Here is a 24,807-nt window from a genome sequence, read left to right as displayed (position 1 = left end):
CCAAATTAAAGCATTAATAATGCATTTACGCAGCGCCTTTAATGCAGGTTAGCTGTAGTTCAAGCAAGGGTTGCCAGATCCACAGGTTTCCCTTCACCTAACATTTTTTTTTACATACCTCTTATCCAATAATCGGCAAGAGATTTGTGGTTTGTTACTTCTGACAAAACCTGTAAAAAATTTTTTAATTCACATTATAAATGTGGTATTGAGACTCAAAAGAATGTAATATATACTACTCTGTATTATGTACAAAATAATAGGACTCCTATATAGTTTACAGCATTAGTTGGGAGAGTTTTTTTTCCCTTTGAGAAACCTAAACTGTATCGGTTGCAGCAGATATCATTCTGAATATTCGGCTATAGGTATCGGATGAGAAATGTATTATCGGTTTATCTCTTATTGCGACTGATGTCAGACAAGCTCAGTATAATAGTTTTTTGTTGATTTTATTTTTATGTTTAATGTCCAGTTGTTTCTGTGACAGAATCTCTGACAGGTGTGTTCTGTGTTTTCTTGATTTTCTGCAGACGAGGGACGACTTTCTCGGACAAGTGGATGTTCCTCTGCACCAGATCCCTGTGAGTGTTTCTCATCATTATATTTAGTGTGTTTTGTTGAAGCTGCTGATTTGTATTGTCATTAATGTAGGTGTTATGAGTTGGACCTTCTAAAAATATGTCTTCAGAGACATTTCAAATACACATACATTTCGTCGTAAAATTGACCTTCTGGTTTTGGAGGAGCCCAGTTGCGCATAGGGATGGGTGAAATGGAAAAAATATCACATCACTTTTTTTTGTGGAAATATCACGATTTTATCACAATTTTTTGTCATGTTGGATTTACTATTTTGCAAGTTGTCTGAGCATTACAGCCAAACTAAGTTCCCTATTATAAAGGCAAAGCCTTTCAAGGTAACAAAAAAAATAAAAAAAGAATGGCAGATATTTAGGCCAAAGAGGGCAATGATAAAAATCTTTGTTCTTATTTTTTAATAACAAAGATAAAAGAATGACAAAAATACACATTACAACTAGACATACAATCACCGTATTTTTCAGACTATAAGTCGCACCTGAGTATAAGCCGCATCAGTCCAAAGATACGTCATGACGAGAAAAAAAAAACATATATAAGTCGCACTGGACTATAAGTCGCATTTATTTAGAACCAAGAACCAAGAGAAAACATTACCGTCTACAGCCACGAGAGGGCGCTCTATGTTTTCAGTGTAGACTACAGGAGCACTGAGCAGCATAGAGCGCCTTCTGGCGGCTGGAGATGGTAATGTTTTCTCTTGGCTCATTTCTCTCGGTTCATGTCAAATTAATTTTTATAAATAAGTCGCACCTGACTATAAGTCGCAGGACCAGCCAAACTATGAAAAAAAGTGCGACTTATAGTCCGGAAAATACGGTAAAACAAACTGAAGGAGCATTCAAGAAATTGAATGAACAAATATAAAAATAAAACTATAGTTCCTAAAGCAACTGTATTCAATTTCTTCAGTCAAGAGCAGTGTGATTTCTCTCTTTGTGTTTTGTTGTTTTATTAACGTTAAAGGAATAGTTCCCCCCAAAATAAAAAATTCTGAAAGCTGTCTATCAATTCTGTCATAGTGTTTTATTTTTATTCCACCATTTACTCACTCAAAAGTGGTTTTAAACCCGAATGAGTTTCTTTCTTCTTCTGAACATAAATGCTATTTTGAGGAACGAGGAAAACCACAGTGACTTCCAGAGTATTTTTTGCTACTATCAAATTCAATGTGGACCAGCAACTGTTTGTTTACCCACATTCTTCAAAATATCTTCCGTTGTGTTCAGCACAAGAAATAAATTAATACAGGTTTGGGACAACGTGACACTGAGTTAATAATGACAGAAATGAAATTTTAGGGTGATCTATCCCTTGACAGCAATGACAGTAGGCTGCATGTTTAATATGCCTACTGTCCCTTTAAGACCTCCACGCATCTAATATACAGGCATGCATACGTTTTTCTCTCAACTGTTTACACAATTGAGTCTACATGTAATACTTTTGACAGTATTAGCGCAAAAGATAACTTAGTTCAATAATCAGGCGCTGTTTGACAGGCTTCCCGGTGTATGCAGCGCTCAGAAAAGCACAGGTCAGACCAGCATGCAAATGAAACATTTAAAAGCACATGCAAATAATGAGAGAGTAACTCTAGCGCTGAGTTAACACTGCTGTGAATGCATGTGGCACTGTACAGTATATGACGGAGGCACCAGAATATATAAATGCAAAATTAATAATAAATGCATAATTAACACATATATAGTAACAGTTGACATAAATGTAAAAATAAATATAAATATGTATTTTTTCAATAAATGCTACATTAATGTGTGTATATATATATATATATATATATATATATATATATATATATATATAATATATTAGTGCTGTCAACGTTTACGCATGCGATTTAATTTTTGTCTGGTTTAACGTGTCAAAATATTTAACGCAATTAACGCAGCATCCGTATTTTCTGCCATCCGTTGGCTAGCTTTACATTATATGATCACGCTCTTATTCATTTAAATGCTTTTAAACATTTCAAGCGTGGCAAGACAAAAGAGAATGCGCTGTCTGTGAATGCCCTTATGTGACACATACACACGTACACACACACACACACACACACAATGCATAGACAGGGCGCCAGAATCCAGTTCTCTTAAGCGCTTGAACTAACAATAAACATCCCAAAGTGCCAGTTTTGTCGATTATCCTCATAAGAGCAATCTTAAATGATTTATATAAAGTCTAAAATGAACAAAAAGAGTTGTGAGAGAATGAGGCGAGATCCATAGACCGTATATAAACGGTGAGATCCGCGTGTCTGTCTGCTCTTAAAGGGACAGCAGCCAATAAAGCTTCCTGTCAGTAAAGTTAAAGAACAAAGGGAACAGAGAAAATGACTCGCTGCTCTTGACTAAATCACTTTTGTAGCTTTAATAAGGATTAACTATTTAATTTATAGTTTATGCAGTGCAGACTGCATATAACTTTGATAACTTTATTAAATTTCTGTATATTTCCTAACTGTTAAGACAGGAAGGACAGGAGTAAACATGACATTTATTATGTCAGCATTGTTTTAAGTTTACTTAAATTAAAAACTGTTATATTTTTGAAGCCTAATAATAAATGTAAAAAATAAAAAAAAATCAGTAGCTGTATTAATATCAGTAATACTGGCCTTCATTCATAAAAAGATGCCATTTAAACAAGTATTTAAAATATACTGTCTTTATGTTGTTTCTACATTAATTTGATTAACTGTGAAATTATGACATTAAAAAATATATTAAAAACGTACAAAAACATTTCTTTTTTAATTGCGATTAATCACAGAAAAAAATGTGTGATTAATCTAGTTAAAGTTTTTAATCGATTGACAGCACTTGTATATATGTATATATATAAAATAATGGCAATTCTTTTTAGGCAATACACATATGTATATGTATATGCATTTATTTTGATCTTTTTTTATATCCACAGACAGAACATCCTAACAATGAAAGGCCGTACACATTCAAGGACTTCCTGTTGCACCCGAGAAGGTTATTACTGCCTGGATACCTGCTTTGTTCCCCAAACATGATGGTTTTTAACCTGATGCTCACTGACTTAACTCTTTTGTTGTTGTTGTTGTTGTGAGAAGCCCTTTGACCTACTACGACGTCACGTAACTGTGAACCGTTTACATTTCAAATATGTATATGTCAACACTTCTGATACGCTTCAGTGTAGTTTTATGTGTAAAACGATGTTTTTCTGGTAATTTGAGGTAGGTCTTCTGTTGATGTGTTTGTTTGAACTCTTTCGATACAGTCACAAGTCGAGGGTGAAAGGTCATCTGCGACTGAAGATGACTTATCTACCCAAAAACAACGACATGGAGGATGAGCCAGCCGAACAGAACGGGAGTCTGGATGTAAGAACGATGCACACAAACACAAGCTTTAGTGACAAACACAACATTTTCATTTTAGAATGACAAAATGTTGCTTAAAATAACTAGAAAGTGTTAAGGTTGCAGTAGGGTGCATGATATAATAATGAATAAAATCAGAGCTGAAGGATGTGTGGCTGTATGCAGTACACAGCAGCTTTGAATGTGGCTCATCTTGCCTCCTGCAAGTATTTGTGTTGGAAGGAGAGGCCATAAAAACATTTTGTATTGAATGGAAATTCTTTCTGTCTGTCCTTGAAACAAAGCTTTGTTTCCTTAAGCACAATTCTGCTTGATTCAAAGTATTTCAGACATGTTCTGACCTTGCGCTGGGTTTTATTTCTAAAAAGATGCCAGATAGATAGACATTAAATGTCCTTAAAGATAAAATCTGAAATTATGATTGTCGGTTAGATTTATTATTTGTAGCAGCTGTATTTATTTGTATTTGATTCTGTTGTTTATATATTGAAACGTAAGATCATGTAACAATATTGCCTCTAAGGTCAGGGGTTTTATTTAATTTTATTTATTATTTTATTATATTAAGTTTTTTTAAGTTGGCATGGATTTCAGAGGTTTCAGCAGATTTATTTTCTTTTATTATTTTAATCTTTTTAATTACAAATACATTTTTTTAATATTCTATTATTTTAGTTTGGCATTGCACTCAGATGCCTAATATTATTTATTCAGCAGCTTTTTATATTTTATTTATTTATTTTTATTTGTATAATCCAGGGTTATTATAGTTAACTAAAAGTAAAAAAAAAAGTTTTAAAACATAAAATAACTTATTTTAATTAAGCTAAGTCCCACATTTCTCATATCACGTAGTGTAACCTGATGCACTAAATTGACTAAACCTTAAAAAAAAAACTACATTGACTTACAAAAAACAAATAAAAAATCACTAAAACGCACAATATTTTAATAAAACTTTAACAAAGATTTAAGATAATATAAAAATAAAAACTCCAATAGAATCTCATTGATATTAAAATAACTAGTGACCAATATTTTAAATGGGTCACTAAGCTACCATTCAGAACACATTAGCAACCACAAATCAAAGCCCTAGCAATGATCTTGAACATCCTAGCGTGTTATCAGGTTTCCAAACAAATGAAACAAAAGCCCTCGGCAAACTAGTGACATTTGTTTTGTGCATAAACAAATGTGTTATATTTATACACAATGACTTTAATATAGAACCAGCAGAGTCACTGTGTACTTTCCATCCACTGTCATTGTACGAGTGTCGTGTTGATGCTGGTGTCAGCTTCAGAAATACAGGCATGATTTCAGACGTGCCAACATCAGATTAAATGGAGATTAATTGCTCCTGATTTCACAGTCCCTGTCACACCGGTCCAGACTTGAACAACTATTGAACTACTTTTCATGCAAAGTACCATTTGATCGAACCAACAAACATGATTTTCCGACAGAACTGCATGCAAGGAAAGTAACCGCCCTGTGTGTTAATGCTCTGCTCATTTCTGTCTAGCAGCCTGGTTGGGAGTTTCTGGAGCCTCAAGAGTTCTGCAGTCCTCACAATCCTCACCAGCTGCCTGCGCTGCCCCCTGGCTGGGAGGAGAAGCAGGACAACCTGGGACGAACCTACTACGTCAACCACGAGAGCAGGACCACCCAGTGGCACAGACCCACCATCCAGTAATGATCAGCTACTTCAAACAAACACACACACATTAGAAACACACATACACAAAACCAACGACATTCACAAGATCAATACGCTGTGTAAATATTTGCATTGCTCTTTTTCTTTCATTCTATTTGGCACATGGTTTGATTCAAAGTGACAAGATTTTTTTATGAAGTAATGGCAGTTATTATTATTATTAGTTTCTATTTGTTATTTTATTTAGTGTATTTATTTACTTTTTTTCAAATTTTACTTGTTTCTTGCCATTTAACATAGCTGTGGTTGGCTGATTGACACTAAATAATAATTAATCAATCAATTAATCAATCAGTCATATTCAAAATTACGCAACCCCTTGGTGTTGCTAGGGTCATGCTTGACTATAATTACTTACGTTAAATTGGTTTTTAGTACTTCAAATATAAAATTTACCTTTTAAATTACCAAGGTTTTATTTAATTTAATTTTATTATTTAGTTTTGTTTTATTTTTAATTTATTTTAACTTTATTTTTAGTATTTTTAGTATTTCATTTCATTTTATTTTACTTTCTTTTATTTTTATTAAATTTTTTCTTTTTTTTCTTTCGGTATCTATATGTAATGTTTCATTTTGTTTTATTTTTGCTTGTTTTCAAATTTATTTTGTATAAATTTTTTGTTTTTTTACTTAGCTTTGTTAATATATTTTATTTTATTTAGTTTTATTTTTCTTTATTTTTTTTATTATTTTATAGATTTTTATTTCTTTTTCCCTTTTCACTATATATATATATATATATATATATATATATATATATATATATATATATATATATATATATTTAACGGTATAAATCATAAAAAGGTCTGGAGTATTCATAACCAGGATATAAACAAATCCATCAAAGCCCCTAAGTTCGGTTTTTGTGACGTCATGTGTTTGTTTTTTGTTTTTAGATTGATGTTATTTTATCTTTTTTGTGTACATTATTATGTTGTTTTATTTTATTTGGTTATTTTATTTGGTATACTTTTTTTCTTTCTTTCAAAAATCCTAAAAAAAAAAATCCTCAAGAGTTTTTATAACCAGGATACAAACCTGCCTCTAAATCTTTTGAGTTTTTTGTGATGTATTTGTTTTCAGTAGATTTTAATGAAATGATCAGCAGGCCGTTACTCCTTTCACAAAACTCTGTTGAAGTCAATCATCCTGTTATACTTAAAGGGATACTCCACCCCAAAAATTTGTCATCAATCACTTACCCCCATGTCAAACCTGTGAAAACCGGGAGGCTTGTGACTGTCCCATAGACTGCCAAGTAACTTACACTAACGTTTAAGTACTAACAAGTAACGTACACTGTCAAGGTCCAGAAAAGTATGAAAGACATTGTCAGAATAGTCCATCTGTGGTTCAACTGCAATGTTATGAAACAACGAGAAGACGAGCAAAGCTTTAATGGGTTTGAAACGACATGGGGACAAGTGATTAATGACAAAATGTTCATTTTGGGGTGGAGTATCCCTTTAAGTATCCCAGGCCTCTTATTTCCTTCCTCTGCTCTCTGCTGGTCAGTGGCGCCCTCCCCTGCTTCATTTGAGTCTTTCTGGGTCATTCTAAGCGCTGAAGTGTGTGTGTTTTGTCCTGATTTACAGGGACATTCAAAGAGACAATGAACAGAGACAGGATACACTGAGCGAGTCCCAGCGGGCGTTCCTCACACGCAGACAAATATCAGAACCTGGCGAGAACCACGAGCGCAGAGAGTCACCTGAGGTACTCACACACACACACACACACACACACTTTCTTTGAAACTCCCTGACAAAGAACACACTTTCACTTCTGTGTGTGTGTGTGTTTTGTAGAGCTGGGAGATCGTAACAGCAGATGAGACCACGCTTTATAACAGCCCCAGCGAGCGCTCGCCGCCGCCCCCCCACTCCCCGATGGAGTTCACGGGAATCTGTGAGGACTTCAGCAGACTGCAGACCGGAAACAACAGACGCACGTCTCTCACGGTCAGTCCACACACACACACACACACACACACTCAAGAATGAGACCGATGGAGTCTCTGACAGTTAAGAAATTAATGCTTTTATTCCGTGAGGATGCATTAAATTGATCAAAAGTGAGAGTAAAGACATTTATAATGTAACAAAAGATTTCTATTTCAAGGAAACACTGTTCTTTTGAACATTCTATTCTTCAAAGAAACCTAAAAATTTGAATGTATCACCGTTTCCGCAAAAATATGAAGCATCGCAACTGTTTTCAACACTGATAATAATCAGAAATGTTCCTTGAGCAGCAAATCAGCATATTATTATGATTTCTGAAGATCATGTGACACTGAAGACTGGAGGAATGATGCTGAAAATACAGCGGAGCATCACAGAAATAAATTACATTTTAGTATATATTCACATAGAAAACAGCTATTTTAAATTGTAATAATATTTCACTGTTTTTACTGTTATTTTGATCAAATAAATGCAGCCTTGCTGACCAGAAGAGATTATTAAAAACATTGAAAAATATTCCCAACCCAAAACTTGACACAAGCAATTCAAGTCAAAGTCTAATTCTAATGATCTAACTTCATACAAACATTTATGTACGATCCCAAAATTTCTGTGGTGACACGGATACAAAAATCACAATGCAAAATACTGATTCATAAGTTCATCATTGACTATATTAATAATTCATCATATCCTCAGAATATATCTGACATTTAAACTAAGATTAATAGCTGACCTTTATGAGTTCTGTGCAGTAATACACAGTTTGGGGAATTTTAGCAGAACTCCGTATTGACCAATCAGCATCCAAATGGAACATGAATACATTATGTTGCAGCTTGTTACATTGTTACATTTAAAGCTACTTAAGTTGCATCTCACATTGTGTTGTTATCAGCCGCAGGGTCACGGCAGCCGCAGAGGAAGTGGACAGACCCTGATGGTGGAAGAGCATCCTGTTCACCCCGTGGTGAGAGCATTAAAACATTCATACATACAGCGGGGCTCGAAAGTTCAGGCACCCATTGCAGAATCTGTGAGAATGTGAATAATTAAAAAAAATAAGAGAGATCATACTAAATGCATGTTATTTTTGATTTAGTACTGTCCTGAGTAAGATATTGTAGATAAAAGAGGTTTACATTTAGTCCACAAGACAAAAAAAATTGCTGAAATTAGTAAAATAAGCCCATTGGTTCTTAATACTGTGTGTGGTTAACTGGATGATCCTCAACTGTCTTTCTGTTTTGTGATGGTTGTGCATGAGTCCCTTGAGTTTGTTCTGAACAGTTAAACTGAGAACTGTTCTTCAGGAAAATCTTTAAGGTCCTGCAGATTCTTCAGTTTTTCAGCTTCTTCGCATATTTGAACCCTTTCCAGCTGTGACTGTATGATTTTGAGATCCATCTTTTCAAACTGAGGACTATTGAGAGACTCAAACACAACTATTAAAAAAGGTTCAAACGTTCTCTGATGCTCCAGAAGGAAACAAGATGCATTAAGACCTGGGGGGTGAAAACTTTTGGAATTTGAAGATCAAGGTAAATTGTACTTAATTTGTGTTCCGGGAAACATACAAGTATCTTCTGTTGCTTACGAAGGGCAGAACTAAATGGAAAAAAATTATATTTCAACAAAATAAGAAAAATTTGGACATCTTCATCGTGTTCAAAAGTTTTCACCCCCATATAGTATCTGTATCTCCATCTGTCCGAGTCCAGCCCGAGCGCTCGCCGTGTGCTCTACTTTCAGTGTTTCTCCGTCTCTCAGCACATGATGTGTAATCTTAGCTGCCCCAGATTTCCCAGCATGCCCTGAACCTCGCAATACATCACCTCAGCTGCAGCTCGGCGCACATCTGCTCTCAGAGGACACCGTGTTTGAGGCGAACTGCTAACTGATGACTATTTATGAACAAAACGGACGATCTGTAATGGATTGTTTCGGTGTTTCGCTCTCCTCATTTCACCCCCTCTTCATTTCGTTACTCACTTTATCGCTTTCTGTTCTTCCTGTAGTTGTTACCCACGTCTACCGGGCTGCCTCCGGGATGGGAGGAGAAGCAGGACAGTAAAGGGAGAATGTATTACGTCAATCACAACAGCAGGATGACAACCTGGACACGGCCGCTCGTTCAGGTGCGTCCCAGTCCTCTTTCTAGAGAAAGCTCCATCAACAGTTTTTGTGGTATAAACAACAATAATAATAATCATTATTATTTTAACAAAAGCAAGAACTATTATAATAATTAATGTTATTATTATTATCGTTATTTAGTTGTTGTTTTTTTAGCTACAGGTTTGCTGTGCTTGTTTGTACTGTGCCACAATTTGTTATTATTATTGTTATTATAATTATTATTAATGACTGTGATTTTTACTGTTGCTAAACAAAAATATTAAATAGAATAAGGGATACTATTGTAGTATTTCACTGCAAAAAAATGAAGTTTATAAGAAAAATCATGTAATAATTAATAATATAAAAAAAAGTACAGGTCAACTTTTTTGTGGCTTTCCTAATTTCTTTGTTGTTGTTTTTTACTGCTAAACCAGCATGCAGGTCTAAATTGTGGCTTAATACCGCTGAATATTTCTCAGACTGATCTCTCAAACCCCTGACCTTTGACCTGTGTATTCCAGCTCATACAGCCGTCCTCTGAGGCAGCATCAGCATCAGCGATGGGAGGCGGAGTCATGTCTCTCTCCCAGAATCCCGCGGGCTACGCTCCGCCCCTGCTCTCCCCGGATGTGTCGCCGCAGCACACACGCGCTCACACACCGGAGCACGCCGGACCGATGCCGGCCGGATGGGAGGTGCGCAGTGCTCCAAACGGACGCCCCTTTTTCATCAACCACAACACTAAGACCACCACATGGGTAAGACAGACACAAACCAGACATGATGCTGTTTCATGGTATATTTGCTTTGGGGTTCCTGTGCGTTGTTCGATTGCCCCATTGTTCACTCAATTCAATGTACTTCCTGTGTTTGCCATCCTGTTTCCTGTTCCATCACAGGACGACCCCCGGCTGAAGGTTCCCGTGCAAGTGATGAGGAGAGTCTCCCTTGACCCCACTGACCTCGGCCCACTGCCGGTAAGGCGGATGATGTCATAATCAGAGGATGATGCCATGTGCTTGATATGATTTTATTGAAGTGGTGTTCAGGACAGGTTGAAAAGGGTGTGTGTGTGTGTGTGTGTGTGTGTGTTGTCTGCTATAGCCGGGTTGGGAGGAGCGAGTACATAGTGACGGCAGAATCTTCTACATCAATCACAGTAAGTGGCACATCCATAAGAATGAAGCATGCCAATCCAAAAAAAAACCCAGCTAGGAATCTGTAACAGATTCCTGTAATTTTTTAAATTTAAATGAATATAAATTACATATATTAAAATTAAATAATATTTTGCATTCGATTAATATTATAATATTTAAAACAAATATTTTATATTATGTTTTGTACATTTTGACCCTTTTAATACGGTTTCTATTTTTTTGTTACATTTTTGATAAATAATATATATATTTTTAAATGTTATATTTGAAAATTGTAATTTAATTATAACCTTTCTCTCTATATATATATATTTTCTTTTTTTACAAATTTACTATATTTATTAGAATTAAACAAATCTGTTATATTTATAAACTTTACTTATAACCATTTTTAATAACGTGTTACACTAATTTTAATTTATTTAGTTTTTTAATTAATTAATTTATTAATTCATTTATTGTTTTATTAATTTATGTATTTATTATTTTATTTATCCCAATTTTATTATTTAATTTTATTTTATTTTTAGATACAAAAGCCACACAGTGGGAAGATCCAAGACTACAGAGTTCAGCCATCACTGGTCCAGTAAGTGGTTTTCTCTTTCTGTTAAAGGTCCTGACTGAGCCATTAATGGATCATATTGAGAGAGCTGCTGAAACACACACTGATCTTTGCCATATCTTGTTTCTAAAAGTGTTCTGAGCCTGAAACCCTGTACGTTTTATTCCCATTGGTTTCCTGTAAGGTGTTTGTGTGTGTGTCTCGAGGGGAGGTTATATTTGCCCAGGATGAGCTGAATGATCTCTGTCGTTCAGCATCTGATAAGAGCTCGTGGATTATTGGTGAACTGATTGTGTTCTGCTTTATTTCAGGCTGTGCCTTACTCCAGAGACTATAAACAGAAGTATGATTACTTCAGCAAGAAGCTGAAGAAACCAGTACGTCACTCTCCTTCTCAGGCTTTTTAGATTTTTATATATGTCGGTATGACATAATAATAACAAAATATTTTATTTTACAGACATACTTTTTATGGCTGTCCCAAACCACACAGTTATCAAAATTATTTCATTTTGAGATCTAAAAGATTTTAAATTAAAATTGAAATATTTTGAAAAATAATTCAGTTTTGAATTTTGAATTAGTGAATTAGTTGAATTGTAAATGTTATTAAATGCCTTCAGAACATCCACTGGAAAAAACAACAACTTTTTACAGGTAAGTGGTTGCAATCAGTTTATTTGAGCTATGTTAAAAAATGTTGAAAGTTAGTCATCTAAATTTGTATGTATATAATTTGTATGGATGTAACTAAAATAAATTGGTTGCAACCACTTACCTTAAGAAAAAAATTTGTAAATTCAATTAATATTTTTTTTTCAGTGATAAAGCAGGCACATTTTTACAATAATCGCGTATAGACTTGATTTCACGAATTTAAAGGCAAAATGAAATAAAAAATGACCCTATTTATGTTCGTAATAAACATTCCTGGTCTTATTTAACACGATTCATCAATGCACATTATTTTAAAGACATAACTATTTGTTTTCAGAATCTGTCATGAAACATAAAACTATTCTTGACTCGGAATCAGCTTTTTTTTCTGTGTGGGCTGGGAATTATAATATTAACTACTAATTTAATCACCTCCAGTCAAATCCTGATGGATAAGGAAATCTCAAATCAAAAGCAATCTTTTCTACGCTCTCCAGGCCGACATCCCGAACCGCTTTGAGCTGATTGTGAGACGTAACGCTCTTCTGGAGGACTCGTACCGGCGCATTCTGTCCGTCAAACGCTCGGATCTGCTGAAGGCCCGCCTCTGGGTGGAGTTTGAGGGGGAGAAGGGGCTGGACTACGGGGGCGTGGCCAGGGAATGGTTCTACCTGATCTCCAAGGAAATGTTCAACCCATATTATGGGCTGTTTGAGTATTCTGCCACGTGAGTGATCCAGCTTTATAGACCAGCTTTATAGACGGGCCCTTCAGATACACTCCTGTGTCGTGCTAGATAGATAACAACGGTGTACAATCAATCAAAAAAAAGATTTTAAAAGGATTTCATGTGAATATTTCAGGGATAACTACACCCTACAGATCAATCCCAACTCAGGTCTGTGCAATGAAGACCATCTATCCTACTTTAAGTTCATCGGCCGGGTGGCTGGGATGGCCGTTTATCACGGGAAGCTGTTGGATGGTAAGTAACCTGTCAAGACCAATATATATATACCCACAAATCATATTCACAGTATTTGACTTTAACACACTGCATGCATGCAGACTGGTTTTCTAAAGACAAGCAATGTCTAAATGAAACAAAACATTGTTTACATGTCGCTCTCAAATGATTCTGTTGTATTCGTCTGCACAGCATTCTTCATCCGGCCCTTTTACAAGATGATGCTGCAGAAGCCAATCACGTTACAGGATATGGAGTCAGTGGTGAGTGACATGCACAGCTGAACCAATCAGCATCCGTTTTTTCTAAATGCCACTGCTGTGCTTTTTCAGAGAGAACAGTGGCTATAGCATATGATCATTCCACTCACACTGACTAGTGTATTACCATACTTCTGTAGTATGTTATTATTGTTATTATTCAGGTTTATTTGACAAGAACAATGCACATCAATAAAACATAACTGTACAATGTGCCAGAATTAGCCAGAAGGGTGTTTAACATCTGCAGTCCCTGGACTGATGGTTAAATTATCACCCTAAATATATAAAAGAAATAATCTATACATAATGCATGCATGCTCTGAACTACAAAAGTATGTAAGGACATGCCTAAAAATGTATAATGTTCACAGTGAATATTTATTTCATTTATTTATTTTAATGGACATGTTATTTTTTTGCTTTAAACACTTGGAGGATGTACTGCATTCACCAAATGTTGAATTATGCAGTATATGACTATGTCAGTATACAGTATCCCACAATGCAGTGTGCGCAAATTGAAATTTTGACAAAAAAAATGGATTAAAATTTATGTTAAGTTGAATTAAATATGCAACATAGTGAAGTGACAACTACTGTTTGAAAAGTATAATTGCATGATTCATTAAAAAAAATGGTATATATATGTGTGTATATATATATATATATATATATATATATATATATACACACACACACACACACACACAAGGCTCCAGTCTATGCCTAAAACTGTTGCATTTGTGACCAAAAATATTAACTTGCGAATGATACTGAGACCACCACAGGTGACTATATCAATTTACGTTATGATTTTAAAAAAATATCACATAATACCTTTTGTCCTGCTTGTTTTGCGATCGCATCTTTTGTTATGTAGACATAATAAACTGAGATGATGCACATTGAAGTTTTAGAGGAAAAACGCTCCTCATTTCTGCCGAACGCCAGCGCTGTGCAGAAAAGCAGTGTCTGTTTCGTGCACAACTTGAACACCCTACACCAGGTGAAGCTGTCAGCTGTGTGAGGAACAGTATCGTTAACAATCCTCGTTTAGGATAGATTCTGATATGGCTTTCTGTTATCTAAATATGTTGTGTTCTGTTATTGGATGAACTTCATATTATTTGTAGTGCACTTGCCATACAATAATCACGGTAAGCTTTGATTTACTTTAATATAAACAAAGTATCAGCTTTCAAATGATGCCAATTTCTTAACACAATTCAAGCAATAAATAGCATGTTGGCACTCTTAAATTAAATACATGAGAGATTGCTGTAGCACCTCAGTTCAACCCATCACATCTTTCTCTTTACTACTGTAGTGCGAAATAATCATCAAAAGGTACATCGACTTTAAACTTGTTCAAATGAAGTTCTTAGCAATGCATATCACTAATCAAAAATTTAGTTTTTATATATTTACCGTAGGAAACTTACAAAATATCTTCATGGCACATGATCTTTACTTAATATCCTAATGATTTTTGGCATAAAAGAAAAATCTTATCATTTTGACCCATACAATATATTTTTGGCTGTTGTTTCAGACTGCTTTTGTGCTCCAGGGTCACATATATTTATGGTCTGTGATATTGGCACAGATTCGGTGTAATAAACCATTCTTTGTGACTGTAAATCGGTCTCAGGTTGGAAAAGACGTTTAGTTCCCACTTTAAGTGATCCTTAGTTCCCACGACATCTACAGGATGGATTAAAATACTGATAAAGACGAGAGAAGATGAGACAAGCCTGACATTATGACTGAAATATTAAAGTGTTAAAAAAAATATGAATGAATAAATAAATAAATTATTTGTTCTGTGGCACGTACCAAATTATTTGGTTGCCTTATTTTGCTTCTTATAGGCTTTTTTTGTTTAGTTTTTTTGCCTGGAGCCCTGTGTGTGTTTGTGTGTGTGTGTGTATATACAGTACATATATATACAAATATATATGACAGTGCTTTTATTTTTTGCTTTTACCCCTTCCTAAATGTTTTTGAATTTTATTTATTTTTTAATTTGTTTATAATTTCAGTTATATTTAAACTTCAAGGAAACCACTTTATATATATATATTTATGTGTATATATATATATATATATATATATATATATATATATAAAGTGGTTTCCTTGAATACAGTACAGACATACAGATATACAGTACAGACCAAAAGTTTGGAAACATTACTATTTTTAATGTTTTTGAAAGAAGTTTCTTCTGCTCGTCAAGCCTGCATTTATTTGATCGAAAATACAGAAAAAACAGTAATATTGTGAAATATAATTACAACTTAAAATAATAGTTTTCTATTTGAATATACTTAAAAAAAAAATTATTCCTGTGATGCAAAGCTGAATTTTCAGCATCATTCCTCCAGCCTTCAGTGTCACATGTAACATCAGTCGATCACATGATCATTTAGAAATCATTCTAATATTCTGATTTATTATGAGTGTTGGAAACAGTTCTGCTGTCTCATATATTTGATCAATAAAAGGTTAAGAACTGCATTTATTCAAAATAAAAAAAGATTCTAATAATATATTTTCTTTACTATCACTTTTTATCAATTTAACAAATCCTTGCTGAATAAAAGTATTGATTTTATAAAAAAAAAGAAAGAAAACAAAATTACTGACCCCAATTACTGACCAGTAGTGTATAATGTTATTACAAAATATTTATCTGTTTTTTTTTTTTTTTTTTTTTTTTACTTTTTATTGATCAAAGTATCCTAAAAAAGTATCACATGTTCTGAAAAAATATTAAGCAGCAGAACTATTTCCAACTTTGATAATGAATCATCATATTAGAATGATTTCTAAAGGATCATGTGATAATGATCCTAAAAATTCAGCTTTACATCACAGAAATAAATGATAATTTAAAGTATAATAATTGGAAAAACAATTATTTTAAGTTAATAATAATATTTCACAATATTACTGTTTTTTTCTGTATTTTTGATCAAATAAATGCAGGCTTGATGAGCAGAAGAAACTTCTTTCAAAAACATAAAAAATAGTAATGTTTCCAAACTTTTGGTCTGTACTGTATATATATATATATATATATATATATAAGTGGGTTTCCTTGAAGTTTAAATATATCTGAAATGATAAACAAATTCAAAAATAAATAAAGTTCAAAAACATTTAGGATATATGTATATAAAGTTTAAGTTAAGTCTCACACACTGTTTCTGGTCGTGTTATTTCAGGACAGTGAGTACTTCAACTCTCTCCGATGGATCTTGGAGAACGACCCCACAGATCTGGACCTCAGGTTCACCATCGACGAGGAGCTCTTTGGACAGGTGATCTATTCTGCGATTACAGTAGTCCATGCAACTTTATAGTCCAAGACTTCTGAAAGCATACGGCGGCAGTTTAGGTCACCATAAAATACAATAAGATGATTTGTGTAGGTAAATGTGATCCGATGTCTTCCACAGACGCACCAGCATGAGCTGAAACCAGGAGGTGCTGATATTGTGATCAATGACACCAACAAAAAGGAGTATATTCAGTATGTTTCAGCGCCCTCTAGTGGCACACAGACAAACCACAACACACCTGATATATTGGACAGGCTTATAGATGTAACACTGTGTTTCTTTGCAGTCTGGTGATGCAGTGGAGGTTTGTGGATCGGATCCAGAGGCAGATGACGGCCTTCAAGGAGGTACAGACCCTCGTTCAGTGGATTTGGGTCACCGCCGCCCACCCAGAGTTTGACTGACTTGTGTTTTATCTGCAGGGTTTCTACGAGCTGATTCCTCAGGACCTGATCAAGATCTTTGATGAAAACGAGCTGGAGGTGAGACACTTTTGATGGTGCATAGTTTGAAGCGTGCGAGTGCTCAGAACCTGAACGTCTCTGTGTTCCTCAGCTGCTGATGTGTGGTTTAGGAGACGTGGACGTCAACGACTGGAGAGAAAACACCAAATATAAAAATGGCTACAACCCAAATCACCCAGCCATCATCTGGTTCTGGAAGGTCAGATTTGGCTTTTGTTTTTGTTTTGTTCTGTTTTTTATTATTATTATTAAAAGTCAAATCGCATACACTTTTGTACCTTTAGACTTTTCAAGGTTGAAACTTAAGTCTGGGTGACTAGTATTATTTTTTTTTCCAGTTATATTCTTGGCTTTGAGCTGAAACAATTGTCTTGTTTTGCTCTTGTTTTACCTTTTTTAAATACAGCACATCCTTTTCCTAAACCGCAGTACACTTTCACAAAAACAACATAATTGCTCTTTATTTTTTAAATAAATGTATTTATTTATTTACATATTTATTTATTTGTTTTTTTATTATTATTATTTATATATATTTACATATCTTTTTTAAATGAATATAAATTCTCAAAGTTTTTTTAGTTGGATTTAAAGAAAACCACTATTAAAATGTATTTATTTATTCACACACACACACACACACACATATTTTTATTTACTTGTTTTTTTAATCTACTATTTATTTATTTTTATTTGTTTTGTAAAAAATAATTATTTTTTATTTTATTTTCAGTTGGATTTAAATTTCAAAGAAATCCACTGTCAAAAAGACATTTAAAAACAAAAACCTAAAAGTTCATTAAATTCATAATGTTTTAAAATTCTTTGACTAATTATGATTTAATAACGTAATCACAAAATGACCATGATCGCATTTATGTATATAAATCAGTATATAAATGTATGTATAACCATTATATTTAATTTATTTTCTTTCACTCAAGTTGAATTATATTTAATATTCAATGTTTTCCACTGACAAAAAGACAAAAAAATTCAATGAATGCATCATGTGTATGAAGTCTGTGAGCACAATCTAAGTTTTGAACAAACACAGTAATTGTGATACTGACTTTAGCCATAACACAAATCAGCAGTAACAGTGATTTTTATCAAGTGTTGTTGTTGTGCATAGCAAGTTCCTAACCCATTCTTAACCATAGTAAAATCACTGTAGCGCACAGCTTTAACGCTTTAATAAGATGACACTCACTGCATTGCGATTGCTTCACTTTTACATCTATTATCACTGATAATCAGAATGAATGGATGTGACGTAGCGGCTCATTGTTGATGGTGTTTCAGACGGTGTTGCTGATGGATGCAGAAAAGCGAATCCGTTTGCTTCAGTTTGTGACGGGAACATCCCGTGTACCGATGAACGGCTTCGCTGAGCTCTACGGTAAGCCCCTCCCCCTCAATCACAATGCTCATTAATATTAATGTTCGTGCTGGCTTCTTCATGTAGTGGCTTTTCAGTTCGTTTGCTAAAGTGCAATGCTGCGTTTCTCTGATTGATCAGGATCCAACGGGCCGCAGTTGTTCACTATTGAACAGTGGGGCACGAGGGACAAACTGCCCCGAGCACACACCTGGTGAGAGATCTGTGTGTGTGTGTGTGTGTGTGTGTGTCTCGTCTCATTCATGCGTCTCTCCATCAGTTTCAACCGCTTGGATCTCCCTCCCTACGAGACGTTCGAGGATCTCCGCGAGAAGCTGCACATGGCCATCGAAAACGCTCAGGGCTTTGATGGTGTGGACTAGACTCCGGCTCCCAAAATCCCAAATCTGTATGTTTATGATGTTTATAAAAGAAGGTTTTGTAATGTACTCCGGCATACAGCTGTATGTTTCTAAACATCTGTAGAATTGATCATATCTATGCATTTGAGGATAATTAAGGAATTGTATATTTCTACTATGAGCTTTTAAGTCATGCATTATGGATGTGCACTGTTTGGCTGAAGAGATTTTCCTAAATGCACAATATGAGACCATTATTCGATCTGTACAAAAAATGTCCTTTGTTTTTGTTTTGTTTGTTTGTTTGTTTTAGAAATTAAAACGTATGCAGGCATCATTGTTTGTAGAGATCATGTACTTAATCATGACTTTTTCTCACTTCGACTTTGTTTACATGTTGTTTTGTTTACAGATATCCCACTTTTGAAAACCATTTTTTGTACAGCTTGTGAAAGTTGAAGCACTTTTCTAAAAACAAACGTTTCGAGTCTTACTTTGTATAGATCACCTCAGTCAAGCTGTTTTGTGACTAATCATTGCTTTATATCAATCATATACTAAATGTTTACAGCATAAATATTGCTTAAAGTAAGCACATTTTGTCTCGCAAGGAACGTATCGTACTGTTAAAAACTTTCACTTCATTTGGTAATATAAAACTAATGAAGAAACACTTTTATCGTGGATACTGTTGTATAATTATTCACTATTATATGAACAGCCACTGCATTTCTACAAAGGTTTTTGGTGCAGATTTAGAGTGAGTTTCAGGGATTTCTATCAGAGATTTATGAGCAAAAGTGTCTTTCATTTGAATGTAAATTATGCTGATTTCAATTGTCACGCCGATCTTTATGGCTATGTGTTTTTGGAAGATTAATAAAATTAACACAACTCTTCCGATATGATGTCTTCATTGAGGTTTATGTGGTCTTTATTTGCAATACTTTTAATTGTTATTAGTAAAGTAGTTGTCATAAAGCATATTGTTTCAAAGCAACTTTTACAGGAAATGCCCACCATTAAGCAGAAGAAGGTGAATGTAGCACGGAAAAAATCAGAAACCGTATCAGCTTGGAAGCAAATAATCTTTTGGAAGATACATAATTTAATCCTTAGTATTATACAAATGGTATTGAATGATATTTATTTTTCATATTTATTTATAATTGTTATACACACACACACACACACACACACACATATATATATATAATTATTATACTAATAGAATTTAATTTTATATATTTATTATTATACGAATGGTACAGGTAACATTGGTTTATTTTTTCTTTAAATTTAGTAATATATAAATTTAATTGAATAACATTTATTTTTCTTTATAAATAATTTATATTGCATATTATTTATCATTTATATTCTTATGTATTATTTATAGTTTAAAACAAATGTATTTAAATAATTTTATATTATAATTTTTATAGAAATAGTATTGAATATTTATTTGTATATTTATTGTTATAAAAATATTTAAAAAAATTAAACAATATAAGTCAATATCAACAGATAAATAAAACGTTATCATGATAATGATTGTAAATTTATGTTTTTGCAATGCCCAGTGATGCAGTTCTCTAATCGTCCACTGGGCGGCGGTAACAGCGCAGCTGAGAACCGGACGCGTCACTGCTGCTTTCTTCCAAAAGGGGGCGCAATTTCGGACAGGACAATTGTGGCGTTGTGGTATACTTTATTGATCTAATAATTAGATAAGTTCGTATGTACTTTTGAATTTTTTGGGGGTTTGGGGTGATAATATACATTTACTTTGCATGAATTTACAGAATTGAACACATTAAATTCTATATTAAAATATACTGTTAAAGTAGTGAAATCCCATTCTCTCTTCTCTTTTCTCTCCCATCCCCCTTTATGCCCAAATCCTGCTGCCCCACAATCCTTCAGAGGTCAGCTGATGGGTCACACAACCTCTAGGACACTGCTGGGATCAGAGGGGTGTGGCTTTCTGCTGAGGGGGCGGGGTTATGTGGGAAAGTGTCCAATAAGAAGGCTCTTAGAATACATGCCGGATCTTCTTTCCCTCTGTTCTGAGAATCTTAAATTGATTTGATCCCTTATTGATCAGATCTCCTGTATTAGCATATTAACAGCTTCTGTTTGTTTAAATGAATAAAAAATACAAATTATCTATATATATAATACATTTAACACATATTTCTGGGATATATGTAAAGTTCATGGGTTAAATTAAATATGAATAATATATTATAAAAATATTTTGTAGTATATCAATATTATTACAGACAGATGATATCTACAATAATCATTATTATCTGTAATTATGTGTATAGTTTGATATATAAATATCAATTTATACTCAAATTTAATTACATTCTGGGAAGTTTTATTCAGACATGCATTAAATATATAGACAAGATTAGATATTAGAAAAATAATTTTGCCTGTTTTATGTGTGCTGTTTATTATAGTTGAAAGACGAAATTATGTATTTGTCCTGTAATGAATTCCTTTGTCAACGCAGGACCATTTAAAATGAACTAATGGAGGAAAAATAAATACATGGCAAAAGATCAATTATAGGATAAAAACAACAGATGCAGAAAGCTTTGTGCTTTTCGAGCTGATGTCTTGATGGGAAACTGAACTCAGGCTCTTTGCTCCTGATACTCACTGAACAGATGCATTGTTCCTCCTGATCTGCAGTCCGAGCAGAACTATTGTCCCGACCGGAGAGCAGATCAATACTGTTCCTTCAGTCTGCAGCTGTCCTTACTGGGCAGATCGGGATCTGTTTCATCAGCTGGCAGAAACCAGTACTGTTAACACTCATCCTGTCTGAAATAACTGACCAACAACACACACAAACAGACACAGTGGAACAATCTTAGTGTATGACAGACCGGGGCTAGTTGTCACAAGATCAGACTCTGACTCTTCAGTGACACAGATGCTTTAGATTTGTATGTTGGATGAAGGAAAGTGAAATGGTTGAAGATCATGCAGCATTTGAGACGGATTCGGGCATTTGCTTTGATATGATTTCAGTTACATTACTTTCTGAAGTCTGATTTCAGTGTTCAAGTGCTATTCTGGACAACTGCAAAAAAATAAAATTCATTATCATCTGGTTCTTAATGTCACAGTAAGCTAAACGAATAAAAGTAAACACGAATATTGACAACTGTTATGTAGAGGAAAAAAAAGCTTGAACCCTAATAAATTAAAGTTTTATGGCAATATGTTTTGATTACAATGTAATGTTCAACAAACAAGAAAAAGAAAAACAAGAACTGATATGAAATCATATACAATTTTCATTCATATCATATACATATATTCATATACAGTATATATATATATATATATATATATATATATATAAAGATTTAAATCCGCCCGTGTTTGTATCTGCTCATGAATATAAATCTCTGAACATCTGTTTTCAGAAGTGGGAATCCCTGTGACGTCACGCCGCTCGTGGAGCGTTCGCAGGCGGAGGAATCTCCTCACTCACTGATGAGCCGCGTCACGCCGCGAGGTGTTTGGTTCGTCTGCAGAAGTAGTGCGTGAGAAGCGGTCAGCAGCATCACGCGCTCCGTTCAGTCAGAAGTGTGTGGAGCTCGAGTCCGCGACCCTCGGGCTCAGGCATGCGTGGACCACCAGAGTAAATGGCGTCTTTTAAAACGGATTTATTCCAGCGTCTGCTGTTTCTCGCAGTGTTTCTATCAGTCTCAGGTAAGAGCGTTTATCTCATATGGAGGAATGAGTTTCGGACGGGTCAGGATGTTTCGCGACTTAAATGTGCAGGATGAGGGATTTCATGCACTGAAACCTAAGACTTATATATAAAAGATAATTAAATGTATATTTAATTACACTTATTCTTAAATATGTGATTGCATACAACTGAATTAATTTTAGAGAGTTAAATACATGCAGAAATCCACTGATTGATACATTGATTTGATTCACTCACGTGCGCAGAACACAATGTAACAAACTTCAAAGCAGCGTCGGGAATTATGCAAATGTTCTTCCATCACAACAATGTCTAAATAAATACACATTCTCATTTTCTTTAAGTGTATTTAAATTTTATTTCACAAACATTCTTGCATTAGATTATGCATAACAAGCTGTTTCTTGCATAATCAAATAGTAATATCGTGAATCCTCATGCATATTCAGAATTTAATGTTTATGAACATCAAATAAGTGAATCAGAATCTGAAATATAAAGAAAGCTATGAGAGCTATAACTAGATATTAACAGGCTTTCTTGCGCAATGTGATGCAGATTAAATTATTAGTGAATAGTTACATCATAAAGCTTTTTCATATTTATGCATTTTCATATCTGACTTAATACAGTAGGCTATGACTGCTTATATGTTAAAGGTGTATAATATTATATAACATTTATATTGTGAAAATGACTCCAAAGGACCAATATTTTTTACTCTTCTGCTTTTAGACGTTTTTCAGTTTTTTCTTCATCATTCTCTTGATTTCTCCTTGTGCACAAGCATAACATTTCAAGCTACTTTAAAACTTATTAAGAGTGTTGCATCTCATAAAAATTCTTAAATGTTGCATGACTGCATAGAATGAGATTCTTGAAATGCTCTTTTTGAAAGTGTTTTTATTTCCGTGTTTATTCCACTTCTCTCATAGCAGCTCCAGTCACGGTGGGCTGCTAAATGTCTAGTGAATTTCATGCTGGGAATAGATTACAGCTCTTTTTAAGACGAGGATCGAGTCTCTTTATGAGGCATGAATAAAGGGATTACGGCGAGTAATCCATCAGGTCAAATATGATTACAGCAACTCAACCTGTGAGTCTTCCTCGCTTACTTCTCTCCCTCTCTGCAGGTGTGAGGAGTTTTAGTGAGCTGTTTTTTATTAAGGAGCCCCATGATGTGACCGTGATGAGGAGGGATGCTGTGGTTTTGGACTGTCAGGCCCACGGCGAGGCTCCCATCGGCATCCGATGGCTGAAGAACGCAGCAGTGCTCACAGAGTCAGAGCGTGTTTACCTGCTCGCCAACGGCTCTCTGTTCATCTCAGAGGTGGAAAGCCGTAAGGACAAATCAGATGAAGGCTTCTACCAGTGCCTTGCCCAGAACAAATATGGATCTATTCTCAGCCAAAGAGCCCGCTTGACTATCGCAGGTAAGTTGCATTGGTGTTTTTTCCCTCAAAAAGTGTCAGTGTTGCTCAGATGTCTTTTGCGATTGGAGGAATCGCTCACACAAAAATGAAAAGTTGCTGAAAGTGAACTCACCCGCAGGACTTTCAAGATGTAGATGAGTTTGTTTCTTCATCATGTTTGGAGAAATGTAGCATAGCATCACTTGCTCACCAGTGAATGGGTGCCGTCAGAATGAGAGTCTAAACAGCTGATAAAAACATAACTAGTAATCCACAGCACTCCAGTCCATCAGTTAACATCTAGAGAAGACAAAAGCTGAAACAAATCCATCATGAAAACGTTTTTAACTTCAAACCATTGCTTCCGGCTAAAATACAAGTCCATGATGCAGAATAACGCTTCTTTCAGTGATAAAGTCATCTCGTCTGAATCAGGGCAGAAATCTGCACAGATCAGGTAGAAGCAGCTCTAAACAAATATATGGGTGGATTCTGAGGTGAGAGGTGAACAGAAGATGGACTTTTTTATTGGAGGAAGTGTTATTATGGATTACCGATTCACATTTTAGTCGGAAGCATTGGTTTGAAGTTAAAAACGTCTTAATGATGGATTTAGTTTCTTATAAACAAGCAGCTTTTGTCTTCTCCAGATGTTAACTGCTGGACTGATGTGGATTACTGTGATGTT

At 34.6% G+C, this 24,807-nt stretch overlaps 2 protein-coding genes across 3 annotated transcripts in view; both read left to right on the top strand.

The window, feature by feature from the left end:
- The window catches only part of LOC132156393 (E3 ubiquitin-protein ligase NEDD4-like), a 43,359-nt gene extending 23,495 nt beyond the window's left edge, over window positions 1-19,864 (top strand). Inside the window, exons 6-29 of one of the 2 annotated variants that reach the window (XM_059565388.1) lie at window positions 534-584; window positions 3,547-3,608; window positions 3,880-3,982; window positions 5,514-5,677; window positions 7,307-7,427; window positions 7,520-7,672; window positions 8,577-8,648; window positions 9,697-9,816; window positions 10,321-10,557; window positions 10,699-10,776; window positions 10,904-10,958; window positions 11,490-11,548; window positions 11,836-11,901; window positions 12,679-12,908; window positions 13,045-13,166; window positions 13,341-13,411; window positions 16,642-16,737; window positions 16,876-16,949; window positions 17,045-17,105; window positions 17,181-17,240; window positions 17,314-17,421; window positions 18,528-18,624; window positions 18,745-18,817; window positions 18,884-19,864. In XM_059565388.1, coding sequence (XP_059421371.1) covers window positions 534-584; window positions 3,547-3,608; window positions 3,880-3,982; window positions 5,514-5,677; window positions 7,307-7,427; window positions 7,520-7,672; window positions 8,577-8,648; window positions 9,697-9,816; window positions 10,321-10,557; window positions 10,699-10,776; window positions 10,904-10,958; window positions 11,490-11,548; window positions 11,836-11,901; window positions 12,679-12,908; window positions 13,045-13,166; window positions 13,341-13,411; window positions 16,642-16,737; window positions 16,876-16,949; window positions 17,045-17,105; window positions 17,181-17,240; window positions 17,314-17,421; window positions 18,528-18,624; window positions 18,745-18,817; window positions 18,884-18,986 — 2,436 coding nt within the window. In that variant the 3' untranslated portion in view covers window positions 18,987-19,864. Of the gene's footprint in view, window positions 1-533; window positions 585-3,546; window positions 3,609-3,879; window positions 3,983-5,510; window positions 5,678-7,306; window positions 7,428-7,519; window positions 7,673-8,576; window positions 8,649-9,696; window positions 9,817-10,320; window positions 10,558-10,698; window positions 10,777-10,903; window positions 10,959-11,489; window positions 11,549-11,835; window positions 11,902-12,678; window positions 12,909-13,044; window positions 13,167-13,340; window positions 13,412-16,641; window positions 16,738-16,875; window positions 16,950-17,044; window positions 17,106-17,180; window positions 17,241-17,313; window positions 17,422-18,527; window positions 18,625-18,744; window positions 18,818-18,883 lie in introns of both variants that reach the window. The other variant, XM_059565387.1, reaches the window with a different exon arrangement.
- A 2,688-nt stretch (window positions 19,865-22,552) lies between these two features.
- The window catches only part of LOC132156392 (protogenin A), a 39,255-nt gene continuing 37,000 nt past the window's right edge, over window positions 22,553-24,807 (top strand). Inside the window, exons 1-2 of the mRNA XM_059565386.1 lie at window positions 22,553-22,703; window positions 23,841-24,140. Of these exons, the coding sequence (XP_059421369.1) occupies window positions 22,637-22,703; window positions 23,841-24,140 (367 nt within the window). The 5' untranslated portion in view covers window positions 22,553-22,636. The remainder of the gene's footprint in view (window positions 22,704-23,840; window positions 24,141-24,807) is intronic.

Source organism: Carassius carassius, chromosome 13 (assembly GCF_963082965.1).
Source record: "Carassius carassius chromosome 13, fCarCar2.1, whole genome shotgun sequence".
Lineage (NCBI taxonomy): Eukaryota > Metazoa > Chordata > Actinopteri > Cypriniformes > Cyprinidae > Carassius > Carassius carassius.
This window is presented reverse-complemented; position numbering and strand designations above follow the sequence as displayed.